Source organism: Boleophthalmus pectinirostris, unplaced genomic scaffold (assembly GCF_026225935.1).
Source record: "Boleophthalmus pectinirostris isolate CB_2022bp ecotype Guang Dong unplaced genomic scaffold, ASM2622593v1 HiC_scaffold_5, whole genome shotgun sequence".
In the NCBI taxonomy this organism is placed as follows: Eukaryota; Metazoa; Chordata; class Actinopteri; order Gobiiformes; family Gobiidae; genus Boleophthalmus; species Boleophthalmus pectinirostris.
Genome location: NW_026571404.1, coordinates 23,397,068 through 23,421,666, shown reverse-complemented (window position 1 = coordinate 23,421,666; position 24,599 = coordinate 23,397,068). Strand labels below are relative to the sequence as shown.

Below are 24,599 nucleotides of genomic sequence, written 5' to 3'. Positions count from 1 at the left end.
TCTCTAGTTGCGTTCCCTGCTCGATCTGACCCTATTACGGAGTATCCGGTTTAGGATACGGTGTTGTTGGCAGGCCACTAGTCACGTTCCCTGCTCGACCTGAGCTGGCCTCGTCTTCATTGGTACACGCTGGTTTATTGCTGAGTCGCTACTGGCGTTTTCTGCTCGACACAACTCGGAACGTACAGACTTTTGGACTTCTACCTTATATTGGGCTGCGTTAATGCTAGAGTCCTTATGTTGTCAGTCCTGTCTGGCTCCACTACAGCCTGATGATGGGAATGACCTGTGTCCCGCCTGCCTAGGGGAAGAACATCTGCAGGAGGCCGTCACTGAGGATGCATGTTCTAACTGCAGTATTTTGCCCCGGTCTGTGCGTTTAGCCCGTTTGGCTGGATTCTTGGATGTCCGCGGGACCTTTGGACCTTTTACCTGCTGGCCAGCCTATTAATCGCAAGCAACATTCTACTGGGGTGGAATGTGTTCCACGTAAGAAGCCCAAGAAGGGGGTTCCGGGGAAGCTGTCTACTAAGGTGGATACACTGTCATCTGATTTGGCCCAAATGCGGGCCTTAATTCAGGACCTTCAAGCGGATGCCAGCCGTGTGGTGGCTCCCCAACAACAGCAGGATGTGGCCTCTGTATGTGATGATGCCATGTCTGTAGCGGCCTCTGACACCCATTTTCAACTGGGGTGTGATGACCTGAGTTCTAAAGTCTCAGACTCAGGGTCCCTATGCTCTAACTGTTCTCAAGCTGGGAGCGATGAGTCTGTCACTGCAGTGATACACATAGCTCTTGGCCGTTTAAAACTGGATGTGCCATTGGCTGAAATGGCTCCCTTAGTGTCTTCATTCACCGGCAGTCTCCTACTTTTCACTTTGCAGTTCCACCCTTGACTGAATATGTAAAGGAACTTAATGCCTGTTGGACAGATACCAAGGCATTATCAAAGCCTACTTCGGTCGGGCATTGGCAGCGATGGAGGATCCGCATAAGTTTGGTCTGGGACACATGCCAGCAGTGAAGCTGGCCATCGCCTCACTTATTGTTCCCCCTGAAGAGACACTGCGGACTAATACCCGGTGTCCGCGACCGCAATGCCGTGTTATAGACGATGTGCTTTGTAAGGTAAGATATGGGAGCCCACATGGGTCGAATTAGGAATTCTCTGTCCCATCTGCTGCTTGGCCTGTCTGTTTCATTGGAGGCTGTTCCGGTGGACCAGCCTAAGCAAGGATTGCTCAATGCATCCTTGCAAGCTTTCGCCCTCATGTCGCGGGAACTTGGGCGTCTACTATCAACATTAATTCAAGCCTGGCGTCAGGTCTGGTTGGCACAGTCCCCTCTCTCGGAAGTCATTCGGCGGACACTGCGGAGTGTTCCGGTTCTCCCTGGAGAGCTGTTTGGTTCAGCTGCCCTGGAAGCCTTGGAACATACGGCCCAGGCTAGCTGCACAAGACAGCAGTTGGCAGGGCTTCATAGACGAGCACCTCATTGGACAACCCCAGTTGCCCCTCCTCCTCCTTCTTGGAGGTATCCAATGCAGCCCCACTCCATTGCTGTACCTCGTGGCTCGGATACTGGGGCTCCTCCACGGGCCCAGACCCGAGATTCAAGAGTCAGAGGGCAACTAGGTGAAGCTGTGATAGCGGCAGTGGGACATTTTGCCCCGGAACAACTTGACTACTGGGCCGCACACAGCCCGGATACTTGGGTTGTGGCCACTTTGTCCAGGGGATATCAACTACAGTTCTGCCGCCGGCCGTCTGTTCCCAGTCAAGTCAAGATCACGATTATCTGAGACACAGTAAAGGCACAGGGACATTCTGGAAACGCTCTCGGAATTTCAGTGGACACTCCCTTACGTAAAGTTCCTCAGCCTCCTTGGCAAACTGACAGCTGCCTCAGCTGTGGCTCCCCTGGGGCTCCTTTCCTTGCACCCACTTCAAAGGCTCAATGGCCTACACCTGGACCCCGCGTTTCATGCCCACAGAAGGCGACGACTGCTTGTCACCTCTCAATGCATGGCATCTCTGTCTCAATGGAGGAACAAGGAATTCATGTTGCGAGGCATTCCTTTGGGTCCCCTTCCCTCCAGGAGGGAAGTTGTACACACGGATGCATCCCTAGTGGGTAGGGGTGCAATGTGGCAGGGACACAATGTGGCAGGGATGGGCAGCACAAGGGTTATGGTCCTTACGCCAGAGCAGGCTCCATATCAACGTTTTGGAGTTCATGGTTGTATGGTTTGCTCTGCATCATTTTCTGCCATATCTGCGGGGACGACATGCGGTAGTGAGGTCCGATAACACCAGTGTGGTTTTTCACATAAGCCACGAGGTGGGCACCCAGTCAGAGAGCTTGCTGAGGATGGCACAACTCCTCCTGACTTGGGCTGCGCCGTACTTCGCCAGTCTGAGAGCTGTGCACATTCCAGGGGTTCAGAACACGTCAGTGGACTTCCTGTCTTGACAAGGGCCGTTGCCAGGAGAATGGTGGCTTCACCCAGAGGTGGTGGAGTACATTTTGGAGTTGTTCGGCAGGGCGAACATCTCAGAAGACGACTCACTGCCCCCTTTGGTTTTCATTGGCAGATTGCGCCAGCCCTCTGGGTCAGGATGCACTGGCTCACGACTGGCCCAGAACCCTTCTTTATGCGTTCCCACCATTTCCTCTGATTTTTCAGACACTGCTCCGGGTCCTTCCGGAAGGCCATAGTCTCCTTCTGGTGGCTCCCTTCTGGCCAGCGAGGACCTGGTTTCCTCTGCTGCTCAGGCTTTGCAGCGGACCCACATTGTGTGTTCCCTCCAGGAGGCATCTCCTGTCGCAACTGGGGGGTCAGATTCTGCATCCCAACCCCAGCCACCTGAAACTCTGGGTGTGGCCCATGCAAGGCCCAGCCTAGTCTTCTTGGAATACGCTAGAGACATAGGGGACAAAATGACCAATGCGGGTGCCCTATGGGTCTTTCTTTCCTGCAGGGGTTGCTGAATCAGGGACGTACGCCATCTAGCCTAAAGGTATATGTTGCTGCCATTAACTGCTGGCATGCAGGGTGGAATGGCTCTAATGTTGGCCGTAACCAGGATATTTTGGTGTGTCTGAAGGGTGCTTGCAGCTTGCATCCACCCAACTGCCCTGTTGTCCCGATGTGGGATCTTTCTCTGGTACTTGAGGCCCTACGGGCTCCTCCATCCTCCATCAGTAGGTATCAAATGGAATGATAGTTACGACTAACTGCGGTTCTATGAATCCCGGATGACCGCCAGAGTGCCCGGTCCCTTGGAATCCTTGTGCTTTCACGAGAGGTTTGAGGTTGAAGGTTTGAGGGACAGAGCTTCCGGTGTCACGTGATTATATAGATTCACCTGAGCCGCTGGAGGTCAAGGATGACTTTGTTGTTACTAAATTCTCAACCTGCGCATGCACAAGGATCATACAGTGCTTGAAGCACCGCACCGCCCGGTCATCCTGGATTCACAGAACCGCAGTTACAGTCGTAACTATCGTTATCATTCGGAATTTCCAGGCAACCATACTCTACAAAATCTTTAAAATAATTTGCAGAATATATGAATAACTCAATTTCATCAAAAACTTTATAATTATATTTCCATATCTAAGTGCTTGTATTTTATACAGTTTTATCACACTGTGCGTGTACATTTGGAGAAAAAGAAAATAGGGACAATTTAACTGTATATTTCATTGTATATTTTTTGCCAGTGTTCTTAATAACATATGTGGAGAAAAAAAAAGTTTAATAATATGCGCTCTAATAATCATACTGTATGTGTGCCTGTAAAAGAAGCTTTACAGGAGACAATGAGAGAGTAGGAGTTTGCAGTTAAAATGAGGAAATTTAATAAAGCTTTGAAAACCTCGAGTAGCAGCATTTGGCAGCAGTTCTGATCGTCTCTGAAGTGCAAACAGCAAAGGAGCATGACTTACGCAGACCCAGGGGTGCTTGAGAGCCTGGTCCGCGGTGATCCTTTTGGCAGGGTTGATCGTTAGCATCTGGTTGATCAGATTCTTGGCTTCAGGGGTCACGGTGTCCCACTCTGGAGATGGAAACTAAATGGAAAGGATAAAGATGGGGCCACTATTTAGTTTCTGGCAATATATGATAATGTCTGTTTCGTCCAGTTGTCCAGGTAGGTTTTATTGTAAATAGAAAATAGAATTATGTGTACAGTACTGGGTAAAAGTTTATAGGAATGAATATGTAGCTTCTTGAGTTTTGGCAGAAATATGCAAGTCATCTGCTTAAAGGTCTCATATTATACTACATTCTGATCTATGTTATAATGTTGTTTAGTCATCATACACATACCTGGAGTTGTGTTTTGTTTCATTCATACATGTTTAACACACAAACCCTGCATATTTAGGTTGAGTTCTTCTCTCAAACAGAAAACACTCATGTCATGTTATGTGGTAATACAGGAAGTGCTCCACTGTGTTTTAATACTCAATACATCAGCAGCAGCAGCCCTGAAATTGCCTATTTCTACTGAACTAAATACAAAAGGAACTGTTCACTTGAAAACTACCACTTAATGACATCACAAGGTGAAACAGATGGGTTGTGTGAACAAAACAAAATACAACTCCAGGTATGTTTTTAGAAGAGGTAAAAACATTATAACACGACTTAAAGCTCACAAGCATCTGTTTTGTGTAATATAGGACCTAATATGTGTTTCTGTCCCTAATGAGTGATGCTAATAGGAGTTAGCTCACCCACTGGGGGCAGAAATTATTATGTAAAATATGACTCAGCTGACAGTTCACACCTCACCACAGGGTAGTTCAGTGGACTTAACAGCAGATACTCCTTTCTGTAAACAACTACGATGCGTTAGTTTCACTGTAGCTTCTACCTTCAGACATGTATTTAAGGCAGTGACTTACAGAATCCTGTCAGAACTGAAGAAGCTGCTCTTAAAATTATTTAATTTTCTTTTACAAATATATACGATAATGCATTTTTAGGAAATTCACAGGTCTTCATTGTTTCAAATCCAAACCCTATTGCCCCTCATTGCATTGTTGTCACTGCAATATTTTCTGAACTATGTGATAATGTTTCCTCATTACAAACATACCTGGAGTTGTTTCATTCACACATGTTTAACATACAAACCCTGCATATTTAGGCCAAGTTCTTCTCCAGAACAGAAAACACTGTTCCACCTTGTGATGTACAGAAGTGCTCCACTGTGTTTTTAATCTTTATACGCCTTCACTAGAATCATTTGGATAATTTCAGCTCTGGAATTGCCAATTTCTACTGAACAAAAGGTGAAAGGTAGACATTGACATGAAATTAATGAACAAAAAACAACTCCAGTTATGTTTTTTGCAGAAGTAACAGCATTATAATATGGCTTAAAACTCACAAAAGTAAATCTGGCGTAATATAGGACCTTTAAGACATTTCTTTGAGTGAAGAGAATAAGTCTCTCCCTGACACTGATGACATTGAAGAGGTGCACATTATTACAAGTGTTTGTCACCATGACTTCACATCAGTGCTCATATTATGCACATTCATTAGATGTGACTGCTTTGTATTATGGAAATTAATACGGATAATAAATTCCCCTATCCCAAAGGACAATGACAGGATGTGATAAATAGGCTTATAGACAGGGCTCTTCTCTTTCTTTATATAATATACACAAGGAAACAAGAGAAAATTATTTTATCTAATTATGTGCTATTAATTATTGTTTTAACCACACTTAATTTGAGGTGCTTTACTGAACTTATATAACTACTCCCCTGGTAGACCGAGAGTTTCCTGTCTAAATAGTAAATAGTCACATTTTTATATGGCGCTTTTCCACCTTCAATGCACTCAAAGCCCTTTACATCTAGGAACCACTCACCCATTCAAACACACATTCAAACACTAGTGTACGCAGATACTGGTGGCGAGGTGGGTTAAGTGTCTTGCCGAAGGACACAGCAACAACATTCTGTTAGGAGCTGAAATCGGACCACCAACCTGTGGGTCAGTGGATCTGACAAGGCTACTGATGATGTTATGTCGAGAGCAGGATTCGAACCTCTGACCTTCAGATCAGTGGACAAACACTCTACCCCGATATAGATTTATACACTTGCTGTTACCAAAGACAGTCACTTATATACACAATGTTACAAATAAATTACACATTGGAAAAGTGCTTACATCATATGCACCAGCTTTAATTTGTTGATAGAGTTTGTGTTGGTCCTCGTCCCAGAAAGGAGGGTAGCCCACCAGCAAAATGTATAGGATCACCCCTAAAACAAATAAACCAGTGTATTGTAAGTTTGTGTTAAGTAATAAACAACATGCAGTGCAAAGTAACACTCACCACAGGCCCATATGTCCACTGGTTTGCCATAAGGGTCCTTCCTCAATACTTCTGGTGAGAGGTAACCCGGAGTTCCAGCAAAACCTACAAAAATATGAATACAATATGAGAGGACTGGTGGGAAATTTAAACCAACGCACATTTCACATTTATCCCTTACCAAACCATGCCTGTTGGTCACCCTGCACCTCAATGGCAAGACCAAAGTCTGCAAGTTTCACTGCTGCTCCCTTCATCTTACTGGCCAACAGCAAGTTCTCCGGCTGCAGTACAAAACACGGAAAATATTCAGAGGGGAATAAAGACTCATTTCTCAAATTATACGAATTTTGGAGTTAAATATTTGCCTGGAAGAATCCAGACTCATTGCTGGATTTCCAGGCAAGTTAAATATTATAATATATTATAAAATCAGCATTGCAGGTGTCAATTTGGGGTCAAAATAGCAACATTCGTCTTTCCTCTACCCTATTAAAAGAACTGTATATAATCTTGTCTTTTGTGCTTTGAGATCCCTCCAACCACCTCCTATATTTTATATATTTTATCTTATTTTATCTTTTTAATTATTATTATTATGTTTTTATATATCATTATTGTACAGTTATGTCTGTTTGTTGATACTTGTTTTGTTAATTAAGTTTAAACTAAAATGAAAATAGAAATTATGATAAAAAACATATATAGTAACATTCAGTATTTATAACATGTATATTTGCTGTTGTGCAACCCCTAAACAATGAGCCAAAATGTTTCATTAAATAAGTGTTGACCATGAACCCTGGAAGAAATGTCCTATGTTTTGCTTGAGTGGACAAGCCACAGGCGAGAATGTCATCTGGTATTTAGTCAGACGGGCTCAAGAGGACATGGCACTAGATCATATCTGCTGTCAGAATTAGACTAGATAATGAAGTATGTACTCCTTCAATGTTAAGTTCATTAGGCAAAGGTGTTAAAAAGAGTTATGCATGAAGATTAGGGAGGCAGCAATCCAGCTTTTTCAGTTCTGATACCAATAAGTAAGGTTTAAGTATCTGATGATACCTAATATTAACCGATACCAGTGTAGGAACTGGCAATTTCCTCCAAAAAACACAGTTAATTTGATACAAAACTGATCCAGTTTTGTTAAGTTATGTAATTGTTATTTTTCCTGAAAATAATTACTGAACAGCTTTGTATGAATAAAAGTTTTGATTGAAACTTGAAGCTTTGTATGAATAAAAATGTGACATCCTAAGTCTATATCAGCCCACATCAGCTAGTAATTAGTCCTTTTACCTCAAATCAAAAGGTCCAACCAGAATACTGGCTGAACTGATATCAAGAGACAGATATGCGATACGGCAAAATTTCCTGGATCGGCGTTAATATCCCTTCGGTACTGGTATCAGTATCAGTGCATCCTTACATGAAGATTTCAAACTTCCACTAATGTGTTTGACCACATCACAGAAAAATGTCTTCACTGTATAGGGTCTTTCGGATTTGAAGGCACATGACCCTAAGGACAGAAGGACAGCTGTTTTACTAAAAATGTGGCAGTCCAACATTTGACAGGTTGTTCTCCTCTGGCATTCCATCCTGCATATTTGTCTAAATTGAGATATTTTCTTGATGCTGAAAAACACAAAATCAAACTAATTTTTAGAGTCTGAGTAATTTTTTTATGTTTTAATGGGAATGTCCCAATTTCACACTTCACTTTTGATATAGAAGCAGTCAAAACTTCACACTTAAAATTGTAGTACCGGAATGTAGATGACACCGTAAAATTAAAATGGATTAATTATCCATAGTTTAACAGACATCTGTTGCTTCATCCTGGGGATCCTTGCTCATTGTAATTTTCTTTGTGTGATTCTTATTTAGCTGTGACCCCTGTCCTCTTGTGCTGATAGTACTGGGCTATGGCAGAACGCATAGACAGATAGCGATAGATAGATTGGAGGTGGCATAATGAGTCCCTACACTGGCGCAGCAGCCGGGTGACCTCACCCCACAGTTGCCATGGCAACGCCGCCTGCCACCAGCCTTTGTCTCCCCCTCCAGCGAGTGGCCCTCCCAAGATGACAGAGAGGTCAAAGCTCTCCAAGGTACACTTTGTGGCTGTTATTAGTTTTTTTTTCCTTTTTAACACACAAGTAGCTTTTAGTGTGTTATTCCCACAGGAAATATAGTGGTAAGGTATAGAACATGAGTCGCTTTCAGTTGCAATCAGACATGACTTATTTTAGATGCATGAGAGGCATTTTGTTGAATTTAATCTAAAACCTTTTTTTTTTTACATCCATATTCCTTTTCACTTGACTGAAATGAAACAAAGAAATGAAACAAACTTCCCAAAAAAATATAATAGCATTGGAAGAAATTTGGCCAATTACCTTATCAATTAAACTACCAGATATTAAAACTGATAAATGTCGTCTTTCTCTTTAAGTTTGTGACAGACTAGTGCAGCCACATTCCTCTAAAAGGTGCTATACATTTCACACCTCTGCAAGTGTTCTAATGTTTAAACAGGCTCACATTTTTACATGTATTATTATTATTTATTATTATTTGCATAAACAATAATGAAGAGGTCAAAGTGCTGCAATTTGTGCCAGGGGTGAGCAAATCCTGCTGCAGGGAGAATCGTCACCGGCCCTCATCTCACCCACCGACCAGCTATAAATAGCATCCGACTGCTTTCGTCACTCCTCAAAAAGCTGAGAGAAAAGGAGGGCGGAGGGACAGGGGGGTGGAGGGGTGAGGGTGGATGGAGCCACTGAGGTGAGTGTGAAAAAAAGGGGACCGCTACACGAGGACAGACAGACGCAGGTGGAAATGAGTGATGCTGATCTCCAAGTTGGTGTGAACGTCACCGCATGACGTCTGACTAGATGGGCCTACGGGAGCAACCACTCAGCGCTTTCCCTCACAGCGGAAAAGTGCAGGCTTCGGGGGGCATATTTCGAGGTGCTTTTGTGATCGCCGCTGGATTTGATTTGATCTGTGAGGAAACAAACTAACTCACCTTCAGGTCCCTGTGCACAATGTCATGTTGGTGGATGTGACTGACACTCTCCAAGATCTGATTAATGCAGTGGCTGAAAGACAAAGGAAAGTCATGTTTAACTTTGACTGCTATAAGTTTTAAGTATTCATGAATCTACAGAAAGCTACACAAAGCATTCGACTGCAGTTTGTATTGGTCCCAGTGAGTGAAGGTCAAACTGATGCACAAGGACAAAATGGACAGCACTAACAGATTTCAATCCTATACCCAAATCAGCACACTTCAAGATTTCCATGATTTCATAGTTTAAAAGGGCCCATATTATGTTGTTTTCTTACCTATGTAATAATGTTATTTTCTCATCGAAAGCATATCTGGAGTAGTGTTTTCAATCATTAACACACTGTCATTTGTCAATCATTTGGATGATTTCAGACCTGGAATTGCCAGTCTCTATTGAACAAAAAGTTAAAAGGTAGCTATTAACTTGAAAGCTACCACTACATGACATCACAAGGTGGAACAGAGCATTTTGATTTTTGTGTGAATGAAACAAAGAAACAAGAGTAAATTTGCAACTACATACACACATTTTTGAGGCACAACTTTGCACTAAAACACCGCAAAACTAAAGGCAATGTCAGGAATGAGGGCAGTTTGGTTTAATTTATTAATGTACTTGAATTTACAGTCTCCAGCAAAGTCGTGTGTAGTAAAAAAGTTAAGTGGTACTTCAAAGTGAGTGTGCCTTTTCAAAAACACTGAAATGTCTGAAATGATTTTGGCTCTTATGACGACATACTTTACCTGGCATCTGCTTCACTGTAATACTCTCTGGCAACAATGTCCTCAAAGAGCTCTCCTCCAGTCACACTGAAAGAAAGAAATTAAGAAATGTTTCATTTTAAAAAGGGCACACAGTAAATGTTAAGACTACATGTTATAAGCATGGCAGTGGTTGGTACAGGCAGTTGAATATACAGCTTTGATGTTCATTCTGGTTTAAAACTGACAAATTAACAGTAAGTATTATTTAAATTAGATTATTTTAAATTATTAAGAGGTTGAAACATAATAATTGTACAGATGCACTATACACATATCTCTGTTGTAAAAGTACTTTATTAAAACTTGAAAAATGTAAAAAAAATAGGATGAGACACTCACAGGTCAAACACCAAATAGTGAAAGCCTTCTTCTGAGATACTGTCATGAAGGCGAACTATCGAGAAGAAACAAGAAAATCATGTTTTAAACCAACCTCCACCAGTGTTGTGACTGACCAAAAGAAACATGAAAAGAAGCGATAAATGCTTAACAACTGTGGAAATGATTAGTATCAAAAACATGGTTAACATTGACTTTGAAGACAACTCATTTGTTAATAAAATGTTTTTTCAAAAATACATGAAGTACTAAAGCTTTGAACACTAATACCACATTCTACAACTATCAGAGGGAAAATGTCAAGTAAATTAAATTTCAACCACTTCCAAGTCAAACAAGGTGCTGTTTCATATTGCAGCAAGGTAGTTTTACTTTCTAGACAGGTTATGGAGCACCCCTATATGGGGTCTAATAGAAAGCCCAAGAAACTTGATGCTGAAACACTGATGCTGTTCTTTCTGTCCCCTTGAAAAGGTCAAATGGAAACAATGTTCAGGAAAAGTGTCTCCGAAAGTCTTTAAGTCAAGAAAAACTTCCCTCTTAAAGTCCCCAATACTGTATTCATGGACCATCAGAGAAAAACATACCTATGTTTGGGTGTTTGAGCAGCCGACAGATTCTTGCCTCTCGTTCAAGTTTCTGGTGATCTGAAAAAAGATGAAAAGGGCTGATTAGCAAATTTACAGAAAAAATATATAATCTGGCCTCACTTAAAATTTGTGTAGTAAGGTCTATGCTAGAGGTAAATGCTAAGAGGCATAGAATATTTCACTTGATTGTAGACACTGCTGACCTCTTCCAGCAAGATAACTTGATTGTAAGATTGTCTCTGCCTTGCACAGCAAGATGAATATCTGTGATATTTGTGAGTTCATAAACTCATGAAAATCCATCTTGTCCTGCTATCTGGTCTGCATTTGGCAATTATGCAAATGGAACCAATATGGCTCTGAATAGGAAGTAATAGAAAGAAAATCAATATAAGCCCAAATACATCTTAAATTTCAGTACTTGTTGAGTAGTTAAATAAATATTTGGAATTTGAGTAATTTTATCTCATCTAGACATTAATATTTATAGTGTGAAATGTCATCCTGTTCACATCTATCATTAAAACATGGTAATAGCTTCATAGCAGAGCTGAACAGTAGCCAACAGCTGCTGTCAACTAACATGAGCTCATAGAGATGGACAGAGCGAGGATTCAGCACAAGCTTTTTGCACTTAGTGAAATTAGACTTGTGGGCCTAGTCTTAATTTAATCAGTGCAGTTAATGATTTTAATGGCATGGGCAGGATGTCCATCCATATGTGTAGGACTGACCAAGAGCTGTGGGGCAGATCCAGAGCTTGATACAAGAGCATGGCGTCTTTGTTTGCTAAAAGGTCAGAGGTCAAGTTCGCGCAGACCAAACCAGCCAGTCGGCCAGATGCTAGCCTCGAGGGACAGATGGAGCATTATGAGACCAGCCCCTCAGAGCTTATTTTGGCCTTGGTACATGTGACAGAGCACTGGACGTTTCTTAATTCGGTCACAAAGACCAAAGACATTCATGTCATTTAAAGAAATGTAGCCGCACTGAGCCCACCCAGTGCTGTTAATTGGGTGGAGGTTGTCTAAATGTCAAAAGTCACACTGACTTAAGGAAACAGGAAAGTGAACAGGAAACACTTCCTTCCTCTGAGTCTCAAGTCATTAAGATGGTGGAAAGTCAGAGTTACAAGTAAATATTTGGTTTGTGCAAAGAATGAATGTACTTTTGCTGCAATGATTTGTATTCAAAATAAGCATGGAATGTATGGTAATAAAGCATACAAATAGGAAAGGAATACTAAAGATATTTCTCACCCTCTTCTAATAGCTTTAATAGACCATTTTGGATGCTTTAATTTTTATGTTGGACATCCTTTCAAAATAAATCTTTTTTTATGCAATAGGGACGACAGCTTCTTTATGATGGCAGCAGACTTGGCAGTTCGCTATTAGCAAGGCTATGGGCCGACGAAAGGAGTTCAATTCACAGAATTAACGTTCAGACATACATCTATTCTAAGCAAAATCAAAAGATGAAAGTCCAGCTGATAAGTGGATAAAACATATTGCTCTGCCTCTTCACAAACTGTCCAGTGATGCTGTGAGTCCTTGTCTCACAACAGCACTTAGTTCAATTGGATTGACTGTTCACTGACAGCAACTCATATCATCATTCATTTGTCCATCTAGATGTCCCCCTGCTAAGATCCCACAGCCATAAACAGGCTAAGCAAAGGAAGGATATGGATGTATGACTTTACTTAAGCCACGGTTTGAAATGCAATACGTTCATTGTTCATCAGTTAACTTCAATATAATATGCCAGGAGTCGTACGCATTCACATTTCTGTCTGAAAGGTTGCTTTTAAGGAAAGGAAAGATCTGACATTATATTTACTGTATTAAATTGGATAGCCCATATGCAGCAAAATGAACATTATACACAACATCCACTTTAAAAATATATGGATGTAAAAACATATAATTATACATGTCTATGTCGCCTTTAAGAGACGTAGAAGAGCATCATACTGACATGTTTTAGTTTGCAGGGCTTTGCTGTTAGGTAAGACAGACATCTGGGCTCCTATGGGTTACCAAATAGCTTGACATATTGAAATGTCACTCAGATAATCTTTAAGCTAGTACGCTGCCGGCCTGCTTGAGGGATGCATATGTGCATTAGGATGGTTTATCATTCATAAACACTATTAGAAAACCTAGTGATTAATCCTTTAGCAACAAGTCAGTCTAAACAGCACTGCAAGGAAAAGCTAAAGCGAGGCTTTCAGGTGTAATTCAGAAGGGTGTCAGTCTGGGATCTTTATTACCAGACTGCAGCACTTTGCCCATCAACAAAAGACAACAACAGAAATAGTTACTGCAGTCCACAGTTTGCCAACACAAACCTAAACTTCATATTTTTGGCCAGCTGTGCATTTGTTGAATGGGATCAATCACAAAAAGGAAAGGTAATAAGAAAGGCTCGGAGATAAGTGACAGCCTGACAGAGGGAGCCAGACAGACCCAAACACACTTAGAGATTTCAGGAAAGTGTTGCCCCTAGCAGACATGTCTATTAATAGATCCAATCCTCCACTGGCTTATAGCAGTGCCCTGGACCACCCTCCATCACACAGTCTAGGCAGAGAGAGACCAAAACTGACACTGAGATACACATCACATACAAAAGCTATTAAAAGGGAAGAGCAAAGAAATCTCTATTCAGCTTTTTAGACTTCCCCAAACTAACAGTCCCATCAGAAGTGTTGTTAGCACGAGGTCAGCAGAGTGTCAGTGGGCTAAAGCTGAGGCATACTCACTCCTACAGACACAGAATCAGAGGCTTCTGCTAAAGAATTAGATATGAGACTCATCATGTCACTGATCAACATGATGTTTATGCAGTCTCTGAAATATACATGGTAATAGGCTTGCTATTCAAATGCCACTTTTAAAGGGCACACATTTTGTAAAATCAGATTTCATTAACTTTTAGTAGTGTTATAATGGTTCCCTTACCATTAGATTACACAATATTGTACATTGATTGAGTCATGCACGTTTGTGTAATACTTTATTCTCCTGCCTTTTAGGCTTGACTAAAATGTCACTTTGAAGAGGTCCCCGAGGTTCTAAAAATGTCACTGAGCCTGTCTCTGTCATTTAGCCGTTTAGATCAATGTTGCAGTTCAAAATTAAAATGTAAAATTATTTACATTTGTTAAAATTTGACACTAAATATAAGAAAAAAGCACAATATGTATTATTAAGGTGCAACTATTAGCCCTACTAAAAGTGGTACTAAAATATATTTTTAATTAATACAACCAAGTAATTACTTGATTCACCTTTTAATACCATAATATCAACACATGATTTTATGTATTTATTTATTTTAAATTTTCACAACATAAACTAATATTCACAATGTCAGTAAAAATGGAACAGTGTAAAAATGTACAGACTAGACAAATATATGGGACATGATAGAGATATATAAGCATACCTCAAGTCGACACTAAAAGGCTCCAGCTGCATCACAAACACCTGAATGTTTTTGAGCAAAGCCTGAAAAGGAGTTTTATTGTGTGCTGCCTTTTTATTATGAGAAACTGTTTTGATAGTAACCTTGGAAGCGTGCACACAAACGGACCCACTGTGCTGGTGGCATGCCAGGCAACAGGAGTGCTTACTTTAACCAAATGATCTAGTTGCATTTTAAAGTCTGATATGACTGGTTTGGTTTGAGAGAGAAAACTGGTCATAGGCCAAATGACTGAAGCGTCATTGAACCAAGATTAAACATGATATTAGCCTGCTCAAGTGCTTTGGAGCAGGTGCTGATTGTTACATTAAAAGGCTTATAAAAGAAAAGAAGCAGTGATTAATGAACAAAAATTGTGATTTGGGGTGTGTGACTGGCTAAACATCCTGCTCTTGGGAAAACAGCAGCCTTGTGAAAAGAGGTCCTAGTGTAAATGAGATAATGACAACAAAAGGTAAATCAATATTTACACTAGACTCTGTAGTTCGCTCTGCTCAATGCTCCGGCTTTTGTATGAAATTTACCTCATACATTAGTTTTAACTGGTGCTACAGCTTCATCTAATCCCACCTGACACATATAAAGGCTCATTCAAGGCCCACATCAACATGAGCAAAGGGCAATATGTGTGGACAACCATCTACTCAGTGAATCGTTAAATTCCCTCTGCATTAAAAAAGTAATTCTCGCTAAAAATAAAAATAAATAAATAAATAAAAAATATAAAATAAATAGTACCTAGAATTGTAATGGTGTGCAATAAGGAGGTTATTTTACACAAACAGAATGTTTAAGTGTCACATACAATATTCAAATGAATGAGGGTGGCATCAGGAAAGGCATCTGGCACAAAGTCTACCTATAAACTGAATAATCAATCTTTTACTGTACAATGTGTGCAGAGCTCTTGAGGAAGGAGAAGTTTAATGGATCACTGTAGTGAGGAGGGACTTGATTGGCAGCAATGTAAAATGATCAAGAGTGCAATAACACTTGGACACATTAACCCCAGGGATGTTACCAACACTGACGATGTAATGACAGTTTCCTGACAAAGACTGGCTTTTCTTTTCACTCTGGTCCAAATGGTAAACAATGAAAACGCCGTCATAACACATGCATGCGTTATTGCCTAGGCCGCTCCCATGTGATGAGCCATCTTTATTGCCTTTTCAACTGTTCCAATAAAGTCACTCCATAAAAGCCTCTCCATTACAAGTATTATTTTACTCTCTGTAGCTTGCTTTACCTGTAAAATGTAATTACTTCTTCTGTATTAGAATCAATGCACCACTGGATTGAAACATAAATAAAAAGAAAGCTCATTATTGTCAACAAGGTTTGGAAACCCATGGAATTAAATTACAGTGACGTCTTATTTTTGCCTTTTCACAACCGGAGCAGTATCCATACAACTTTGACTATACTGAGTATAGCAAGATGCAGTTACTAAGCTTTTCTTTTTTAATGAGTGTCCATTATATAGTAGTAGTAAAAGTATAACATCTTGGTGTGACAGTCTGTGTGAAATCACTGACAAAACAAACATTACTACTGCAAATAATTCATTGCCTTTAAACTTGTACAGACAACTTAAAATAATGTGGTGTAGCTAGTTTCCTCCCACATACAAACTATCTCTGACTCATATCTTCACTGCATCAGCCAATTAATTTAGATTCTTTTTTTTTTTTTAACATCCCACCTTTGCAAGACTCACTCCAAAACACACCCTTAATCATGGTGGAAAGAATTGCATCTATAAAGGAAAAAAAAACTCCAGACCAAGAATACATCCTTTTACAAATTATTCTATATATAAAAAGGGAGTATCATGCAAAATCATTTTTTTTGCTTTATACCATATTATAATGTTTCCTCATTAAATGCATGCCTGAAGTGGCTTTAGATGTCACCCATGCATGTTTCATTAATTTAGCAATCTTTCCCAGACCATATTCAAACCGTTTTTCAGTCAATCAAAACTTATTTGTAAACCACAGTTAAAACAGCCAAAGCTTACCAGGGAGCTGAACAACATACCGATAGGTAGCATTTAGAGTGGAATCTAAACTATAAGCTTAGCCCACAAGCCTATGCCATTCATGCTTTCACATGATAATTCTCCATAAATACAGAAAAGCATGTACACAACAACTTGACACCTGATGCGATGTGCAGTAGTTTCATTGTGTTCTGATAGAGCTCTGAAGGAGTAACTTAGGATGGAGAACAAATGGAGGGAAGTCTCGGAGCTTGAAAAATGAAGGGGAATTATTAACATGTTAATATGTTTTTACGCATTTTCAAAACAATAAATGGGAACATAGTGATCTAAATGTGTTAAGTGCTAGCAGTTAATACCCCACAGAAAATATCCTCTCTTTAAAAAGACATACCAACTCTTATCCAGCACTATAAGGCAAATTAAAGTTTTATTCACTTTGGCTGCCATACTATACCATATGCTGAGAATGGAGGGATAAAGAGTAAAAAAGGAGGTCAATGTACATTATCTAGACATAAACCTAAAGACTCACAAATCCAACTCTTTAATATGTACAACCTTTTAAAAACAATGTGCGTAGATCTTTCAAACATCTAACACTCTCACTTTCTTTTCTATATCCACATCTATGTGCTTTATAAGACTCTCTCTCCTTCATCAAATATTCACTGTTGGTTCCATTAAACATTCACCACACAGCACTGCTACGTGTATCTGCCCTCCGCCAATCAGCCTCCAGCGAGTGTACTAGAGCCCTGGGAAGGACTAAAAACAAAACAAAACCTACATAAACCACATACATTTTCTGTCTGCATGACCTGACAAGGAGGCAGTAAAAGAGCATGGCAAGGCAAGGCCCATTGTGTGAGGGAATAGCAGTAGAGGGCAACATTTCAACCTTTCAACATTTTCACTAAGGGTAAAGCAGCCACGTTTCTCAATAATTCAATAGCAGGACAAATGCCGCCAAGCTCTCTCTCTTCTTCCCTCTCCTTCTTTTTTGATGTGACCTTACCTGATACTTGAATAAAAATACACTGCCTAAGTGGATGACTCATAATTGTAGATAAAAATACTACTGGCATTATAGTAGACAGCTGACGTCACATATTTTCTGACATACTTTCTCAAAGCATCTAATCCAAATAGGGAAGGTGTGATTCAAAGACATTTTGCTTAAAATGCTTACATAAGCTGAAGAGCCACCTAATGCAACTGAATGAAAACAAATGACTGCCTATGGCTATGATGGCCTCAAAGTATGAAGCTTAGAATGGAAAAATCATAACTTTCCCTAGAATACACAGGCTATTGTATTCTGTACTTCTGTTTCTGTAGTTCTGTAGTTACAATCATTGGATCCAATATTTACAGTCTGGAATATAACAGACAGACTTTCTGTTCAATTTCTATAACTAATTAATTGTGGTTGTCAGTGAATCTGACAGTTCATGTTTGAATAGAAGCACCCAGTACATGTGAAGCCACATGAGCTATGGAGCCATAGGAGCTGACCTCACCGTCAGCCAATGTGCCCTCCCTGAGTCACAGAGCAGAGATTAAGCCCGCCTACGCAAGTGCACTCTCTCTCTAAAGTTCCCCTGACGTTAATCCACCCAGGAGCTTCTGTTGTGTCCTACGTTTACAAACAATGTGCATAAGATATAAGACACAACTCCAACATGGTTATATTAGCGTGCATCTAAAGTTGGATGCAGAAAAAGAGCAAGTTTACGTAATGAACATAGTGACTGGTAGGAAGGCTTGCTTTCTGTTACTAGTGTGTTATGATGAGTGCATTCTGGCACAGTCCCCCCCACTCGCTGCTTTGTCTCAGCTCAGCAGGCATGAGGAGGATGGCTGAGGCTGGGGAATATGGTCTTGATGTTTGTGAAAAACACACATTGGAAAAACTAAAGTGCTTCAGTTGTGAAGGGCTGAGCGAGCTGGAGATGACACAAGTGCATGACCACTGCTTTTGCATGTACAGTGGGTCACAAAATGCATACAATTTTAAAATGGCTGCACATATTTTTATATTGCACAAAATATGGTTGGACATATTTTATACATACATATTTTACATATAATAAGCTCCACCTCTGCAGTATTTTTGCTCTTTGTTATTATAATATACTACGATGTGTAAGCTACTCTGTCCAAGTAATTTCCCTTGTGGATCAATAAAGTTTGTCTAAGTCTAGTATTAGAGGTGAGTGCTTTCAGACCCCTGCCCCAGCTTGTCAGGCAGTTAACTAGATCTCTAAATAAGGAATATTGCTTAAATTATCATTTTGTTAGCATAACAAGGACAAAGATGAAAACATCATAATGAGAGAACATGAGCTTCATAAAGCAAAAGAAGCATTTCACTCTGCATCCTTCAGGGTGAAAAACAGATGCATCAGTCCAGAACTGGCCCCTGATGTGCAACACACATCATTCAACCTTTGGTGGCTACTAGGGCTGACACTGCAGAAGACAGACTCAGCAAGGGCCAGGCTGCAACAAGCTCAAGACAGACACAGAGGTCATAGACAAGCTACAAAAGGTGGCTTTGGAAAAATAGAGATATAGCATTGAAATAAATAAGGCAACACTTGTTACACTCCAGTACAGCATCGCTTTTGTAGAATAAGTCATAATACATTATAGTATGTTATTAAATGCAGTATACCATGCAAAGTACTGATTAATCAGCAGCCTATAATTTTTCAGAAATCCACACTGAAATAATCTTGGTGGCTGGGGAAATATAATAAGTCTATGGAAGATCTGATTACTTTTAACAGTCACATGGCGTACTGTTGGCAGCTCGGTCGACTATAATGGTACTGGGAGTAGCTGGACTCCTTACCTCTGGCTGAAAGTTTCTTTGTGTTAATTATTTTAGCAGCATACTCCTGTCCAGTGGATTTCTTGACACATCGCCTGACAACAGAGAAGGCACCCCTGCAAGGCAAAACAAATCAATTAAACACTGATGTTACAGATCTTATCAAAGTTCTCCGTTATGAAGTGTTAAGATTTAACAAGCTGCCACCATGCAAGAATCCCACACAAAAAAGGGTAAAGGAAGTTAATGCATAATTAATAATGTCTGACATAGTGTCTTTGAGATGTGAGAAGAAGTCCTGGTTACTAGTGCGTGACAGGGGAGAGGGGCTTGTTGCATTGTCAAAGGACCTAGTCATTAGCTCAAAGGAGGAAATGTGAGCAGGGATCGAGTTAGGAGTTAGATCCAGAAATGGCCTTATAACATTTAACTCTGTCAATCTTCATAATCATCATTCAAAGTCAGACAAGGCCATTTGTTTGTGAAACAGCTGCCACATTCAAAGATAACATTTTACAACATCCTTCGGAGAATTTATGCGGTCGTCATTATGCACCCATATGACAATACGTTTGTTGCACGTAAATTACGCAATAATGCAAAAAAATTAACCACGCTTGGACCTGTCTGGTCCTCGTTTTGGTGCCTCACGAACACGAACATAGCCCGGGCAGCTCTGCAGCCTGCTCAAATATGCACAAGCAGAACGAGAGACAGAGGATCCCACCAGCCAATAGGTTCCCACACGCTGCTTACTGACGTGTGCTAGTACCAGGATACACTGACAAACAAGCTGCTAGTACAAGCGGGTGTTTCGTGTTTCTTGCCGTAAGAGCGAATACTATACTGCGGAAGCCCCCGAAAGGTTAGAATACACGCTCCTCTAGCGGACACGGGGTTTAGATGTACCCTACCCTTCTCTGTTTCTGACAGCCTCTCATGCCCTGTCAACGCAAAGTGAAGGCTCACAATGGCAGCAGCGAATATACGAAAACGTGCAGGACACACGCTACACGTACACAAGTGAAAACAGGCGCGAAGGGGAGATGGGAACGGTCGCTTACTTTCCGAGTTCCTCGTAGAGCTGATACTCGTCTGTAAATCTGGTCGAGGTTACAACTGTAGCCATGATGAGTCGAGGAGGGGAAAGGGGTGTATCGCCTCCTGTCCGCGCAGGTTTCGGGAGAACGCGTGAAGGCAGCAGAGGGAAGAGCTTAGAGGAGCAGAGGCGAGTGGGAGGAGGAGAGGAGAGTGGGAGGAGGAGGAGGAGGAGGAGAGGCAGAGCTGGAGCTGGAGTACAACAGATCCCCTATGCGCGAGAGCGCGCACTCTGTCACAGCAGCACGGGATGGGCGGTAGACGTGTATCAAATGTAACATTTTTATCATTACCTGTATTGTTTTTATGGTTTCAGTTTTGTTTCCTTTCAATTTTGTTAGTAATTTGTGCTAATGATATGCACATTAAGGCAATGCAGAAGAAAAACGTGTAAGTAGTAACAACCTACTTTCTAAGCACTGTCTGCACACACCACTGCAAGAGTGAGAGCTCCAGGCTCAGCGCGCACAGTGAATGAAGCTTTGGAATAGAGTAGTGGGATGTAGCAATGCGCGATCATTTTCTGGGAAAACATCTCTAGAATAAGGGTCAAACATCCACGCAGCTGATCAAATAAGAGCTTAAGAATGAGTAACAGTTGGCAGGAGGAAGGACATTTACACATATATATATATATTTGTGTGTGTACGTGAGATGAGCTGAATAACGTTTGTATATACACCTGAAAGGAGACAGAAATCAAACCATAACACAGATCTGCTGTATCATGACTCACTTAAGTGCTACAGTTATCTATTAATAGAAAACTGTTCTGCCACTTTGCCAAATCAAACGTTGCTATATATATTTTGCTACTGGCATGTACAAGTTTTTACGCATAATGAAGGAAAGGACACATTAATGAGATATGTTTTAAGAAGTGTGAAGGTGTAGTCTACACTAATCACACAAACACATTTGTATAGCTTAACTTTCTATTCCCTTTTCACTGGGGCACAAACTTCAAGAGACACATTTCATTGTAAATTTATTAGGAAAAACATCCACTGAATTATCCAAACTATTAGAATTCTCAATAAAAATGCATCCAGGTTAAGACTATTACAGACACAGTTATTGTGGAGCATTTGAGACAGAAAGAGAATGACTCATCCAAGAGGAATGTTTTCATTTTGAGTCGCGGCTGCGTTATGTATCTCTGGGGCACTGCTGCTCTGTGACATCACTGATCAGCAACATTTAGGGTTTTGCTTGGGACTATCCAAAAGATCGGTGGCTGTCTTGGCATAGTACTTTAGGGTAAAACCTTAATGTCAAATGTTATAGTTGTTATTAACTTAACAATACAATGAACAATGCACCCATTGTTAAGGCAAACAAACAAACAAAAAGGGAAAGAAGGAATCTGTTAATGTCAATAGCAAAAAAAAAATAAAATCATCAGTTGTCATCAGAATTAATTTTGTAAGAGAAATTATGTCTTTCAGTAAGTGTATCAGTCAGATAAAATTGTGCTAAAAATGTGTCTGTGACTAATCTGAGGCATCAGCACAAATAAAATTAAATCAAGCTCAACCACAACCTCCGCAGTGGGAACATTTGTCTCCCCTTTAAGGCTCTATTAATCGAAAAAAGGACGAGGCATAGGTTATCCTTGGTGTCATTTTGAGCATATACATTCACATACAGACCCGCCATCACCCTTCTGCAGTTTGGCCAGAGGACAGTGAGTGAGTCATGCTCCGACAGCCTCAGCCTTGTCTGCTTGGCCTATCAGGCAAAATGTCTTTCTGCTTTTCCACCTATGGTATCTGATCTATTTTTTGTGAAACTTGTTTTGTTTTTATTTTTATTTAGAATTTAGCGGAATAAAATGTTTCTTTGAAGTCGTGAGCCCACCTTTTTAAAGAGTGCTTTAAGCTTACAGACCCTGCAGTGCTTGATGTTCATTTGTCTTTCTCCTCTCCCATGTTCCTGGTAAGTATCCCCTTCATGGCCCACTTCTACATCCATCCAAGGCCCCCAAACTCCTCCATGAAGTCCTGGGTCAGCCAGAGGGTCATCTGGTGGGTTCTGAGCCACCACAGCCGTTTGGTTATAATGTGCCAGTCGTCTCAGGAGATATTTGACAATGTCGGGATGACTTTCTGCTTGGTCTGATCTCTCATATGGGTCACTGCTAATGTTAAATAGCCACACGGACTTCCCTAATGCATTACGTCGCTTCTCCAGTCCCTGCCACTGTTGTGCTGCACTGGGAAAGTAATGTGGGGGTATCCACTCCCCACTGCCAATATTACCAGTCAATAGCTTCCAATCTCCAGCTCTGATTGCTGCTTTAACGCCGGTGTCCCAAATTCCAAAACCATTTTGTAGTAAGGCCTTGTTATATGGCTCTTCAGGCCTCCTGGAGACTGGGTCAATATTAAAAAGGATTTCAGTACGAGGAGAGGGAATGCCTTTACTAATGGTCTTCCAAACATCATGACCATCCAGAACATGCTGGGACTGCATTGCACCAGCCAGGCCCAAAAAGGTTGGAAACCAGTCAGAGACATGTATGAGAGCATGACTGACCACCCCTTTGCTTTTCAAGAGTGGACTATGAACAAAGCCCACAGCACGTATCCCTCCTTCCCAGTAAGTACCTTTACCACCTCTCAGTGGCCAGTTGCTGGCTCCAGACAGTGGCTGTCCTCCATTATCAGATGAGTAGATCAATACAGAGTTTTTATAGAGCCCATATTTCTTTAATTCTTGGACCACCTGTCCAACCCCATGGTCCAAACAGCTAAGCATTGCAGAATAATGACGTCTGGGACGATTACTTTGAGAATCATAGAGATGCAAATAGTGCTCTGGTACCTGCAAAGGTGTGTGGGCCGCCTGGAGGGACAGGTATAAGAAGAGTGGTTTATGTCCATTGTGGTTCCTTAGTATCTCCTTAGCTCTGTTTAGAATAAAAGTCAATATGTTGCCATTGTACCAAAACATTCAAAATATGTTTGGAAAACCATAAGATGCTTACCTCTCGATGTAGAGAAGAGTGGAGTAGTTACCACTTTTGTCCCAGGCAGGTCTGTCTCCCTCATGTAGATCAAATCCACATGCTTCAGCGCCATCACAGCTTTGATAGGAGAAGTGGTCTCCGCTGCCGGTCAGTGTTCCCAAAAAACTTTGAAACCCACGTCCTGTTGGCAGACAACTGTGTTTGCAAAAGCCAAGGTGCCATTTGCCCACCATGTGAGTAGCATAACCAGCTTCTTTCAGACGCTCTGGTAAAGTGGGGATGTCCAGGGGCAGGCACAAGGGCTGACGTGGACGGATGATTGAATGCTGAAGGCCAGTGTGAATTTGATAGCTGGTCATAAGAGGATAAATAACACTGACTTAGTTAAAAAAAAGAAAAAAACATTGAAAACATCAACAAAAATCTATTAGCACCCTGTGCTAATGCTTAGCTAAATAGGCAATAGTTTATTCCTATTCCTATATAGCATGGTAGTTTTTAGGGCATTACTGTTACTATTTGAAGTAACTGTTGATTGAAAGTAAAATCTTTTATAAAAGTATAAAAGCACCTTTAAAACAACCTTACCGTCCCGTCATCAACTGACTGCGTGAGGGTGAAGCAAATGGGTTGGACATAATAATTTTCAAGAATGACCCCCTCTCTTGCCAGCTGGTCCAACATAGGAGTGTGGATGTCAGAACCATGGTATCCAATATCTCCATAGCCCTGGTCATCCACCATGATAAAGATGAGGTGGGGACGCTTGGGCATGTCTTCAAATGTTTTACCAAAGCAGCTGAAGTGACCAAGCAAGGGCACTCCAAACACAAAGAATAAAAATAACTTTATTCCCATAATCACTGCCAAAAAGATCTTGATGTAAAATCTATACTTCCAAGGCTCTATGTGAGCATCATCGTTTTGTCTTGAGCTGGTGCAGATTTGATGAGCGGCAGTTCTGGGAGGAGATTCTATGTGTGTCTTGCTGGCACAAGCAAACTTTTACTTCTTGCAGTGATCCGCGACATTCCTCGATCCGTGCAGGCGCCTCCGAGGATT

General features: G+C 41.0%; 2 protein-coding genes across 5 annotated transcripts in view; both read right to left on the bottom strand.

The window, feature by feature from the left end:
* camk2g2 (calcium/calmodulin-dependent protein kinase (CaM kinase) II gamma 2) overlaps window positions 1-20,696 on the bottom strand; it is a 38,664-nt gene extending 17,968 nt beyond the window's left edge. For all 4 annotated transcript variants that reach the window (XM_020921505.2, XM_020921506.2, XM_055162804.1 and 1 more), the window contains exons 1-10: window positions 20,533-20,696; window positions 19,490-19,584; window positions 11,130-11,189; window positions 10,543-10,597; window positions 10,183-10,248; window positions 9,394-9,466; window positions 6,532-6,634; window positions 6,372-6,455; window positions 6,203-6,297; window positions 3,955-4,077 (exon numbers count right to left, since the gene is read on the bottom strand). In XM_020921505.2, coding sequence (XP_020777164.1) covers window positions 3,955-4,077; window positions 6,203-6,297; window positions 6,372-6,455; window positions 6,532-6,634; window positions 9,394-9,466; window positions 10,183-10,248; window positions 10,543-10,597; window positions 11,130-11,189; window positions 19,490-19,584; window positions 20,533-20,597 — 819 coding nt within the window. In that variant the 5' untranslated portion in view covers window positions 20,598-20,696. The remainder of the gene's footprint in view (window positions 1-3,954; window positions 4,078-6,202; window positions 6,298-6,371; window positions 6,456-6,531; window positions 6,635-9,393; window positions 9,467-10,182; window positions 10,249-10,542; window positions 10,598-11,129; window positions 11,190-19,489; window positions 19,585-20,532) is intronic.
* Window positions 20,697-22,387: 1,691 nt separating this feature from the next.
* On the bottom strand, window positions 22,388-24,385 carry si:dkey-174i8.1 (arylsulfatase I). Its single transcript, XM_020921159.2, is given in 4 exon segments — window positions 22,388-23,477; window positions 23,556-23,888; window positions 24,126-24,157; window positions 24,159-24,385. Coding segments are annotated over 4 exon segments (1,608 nt in total). The 5' UTR covers window positions 24,312-24,385.
* Between the last annotated feature and the right edge of the window lie 214 nt (window positions 24,386-24,599).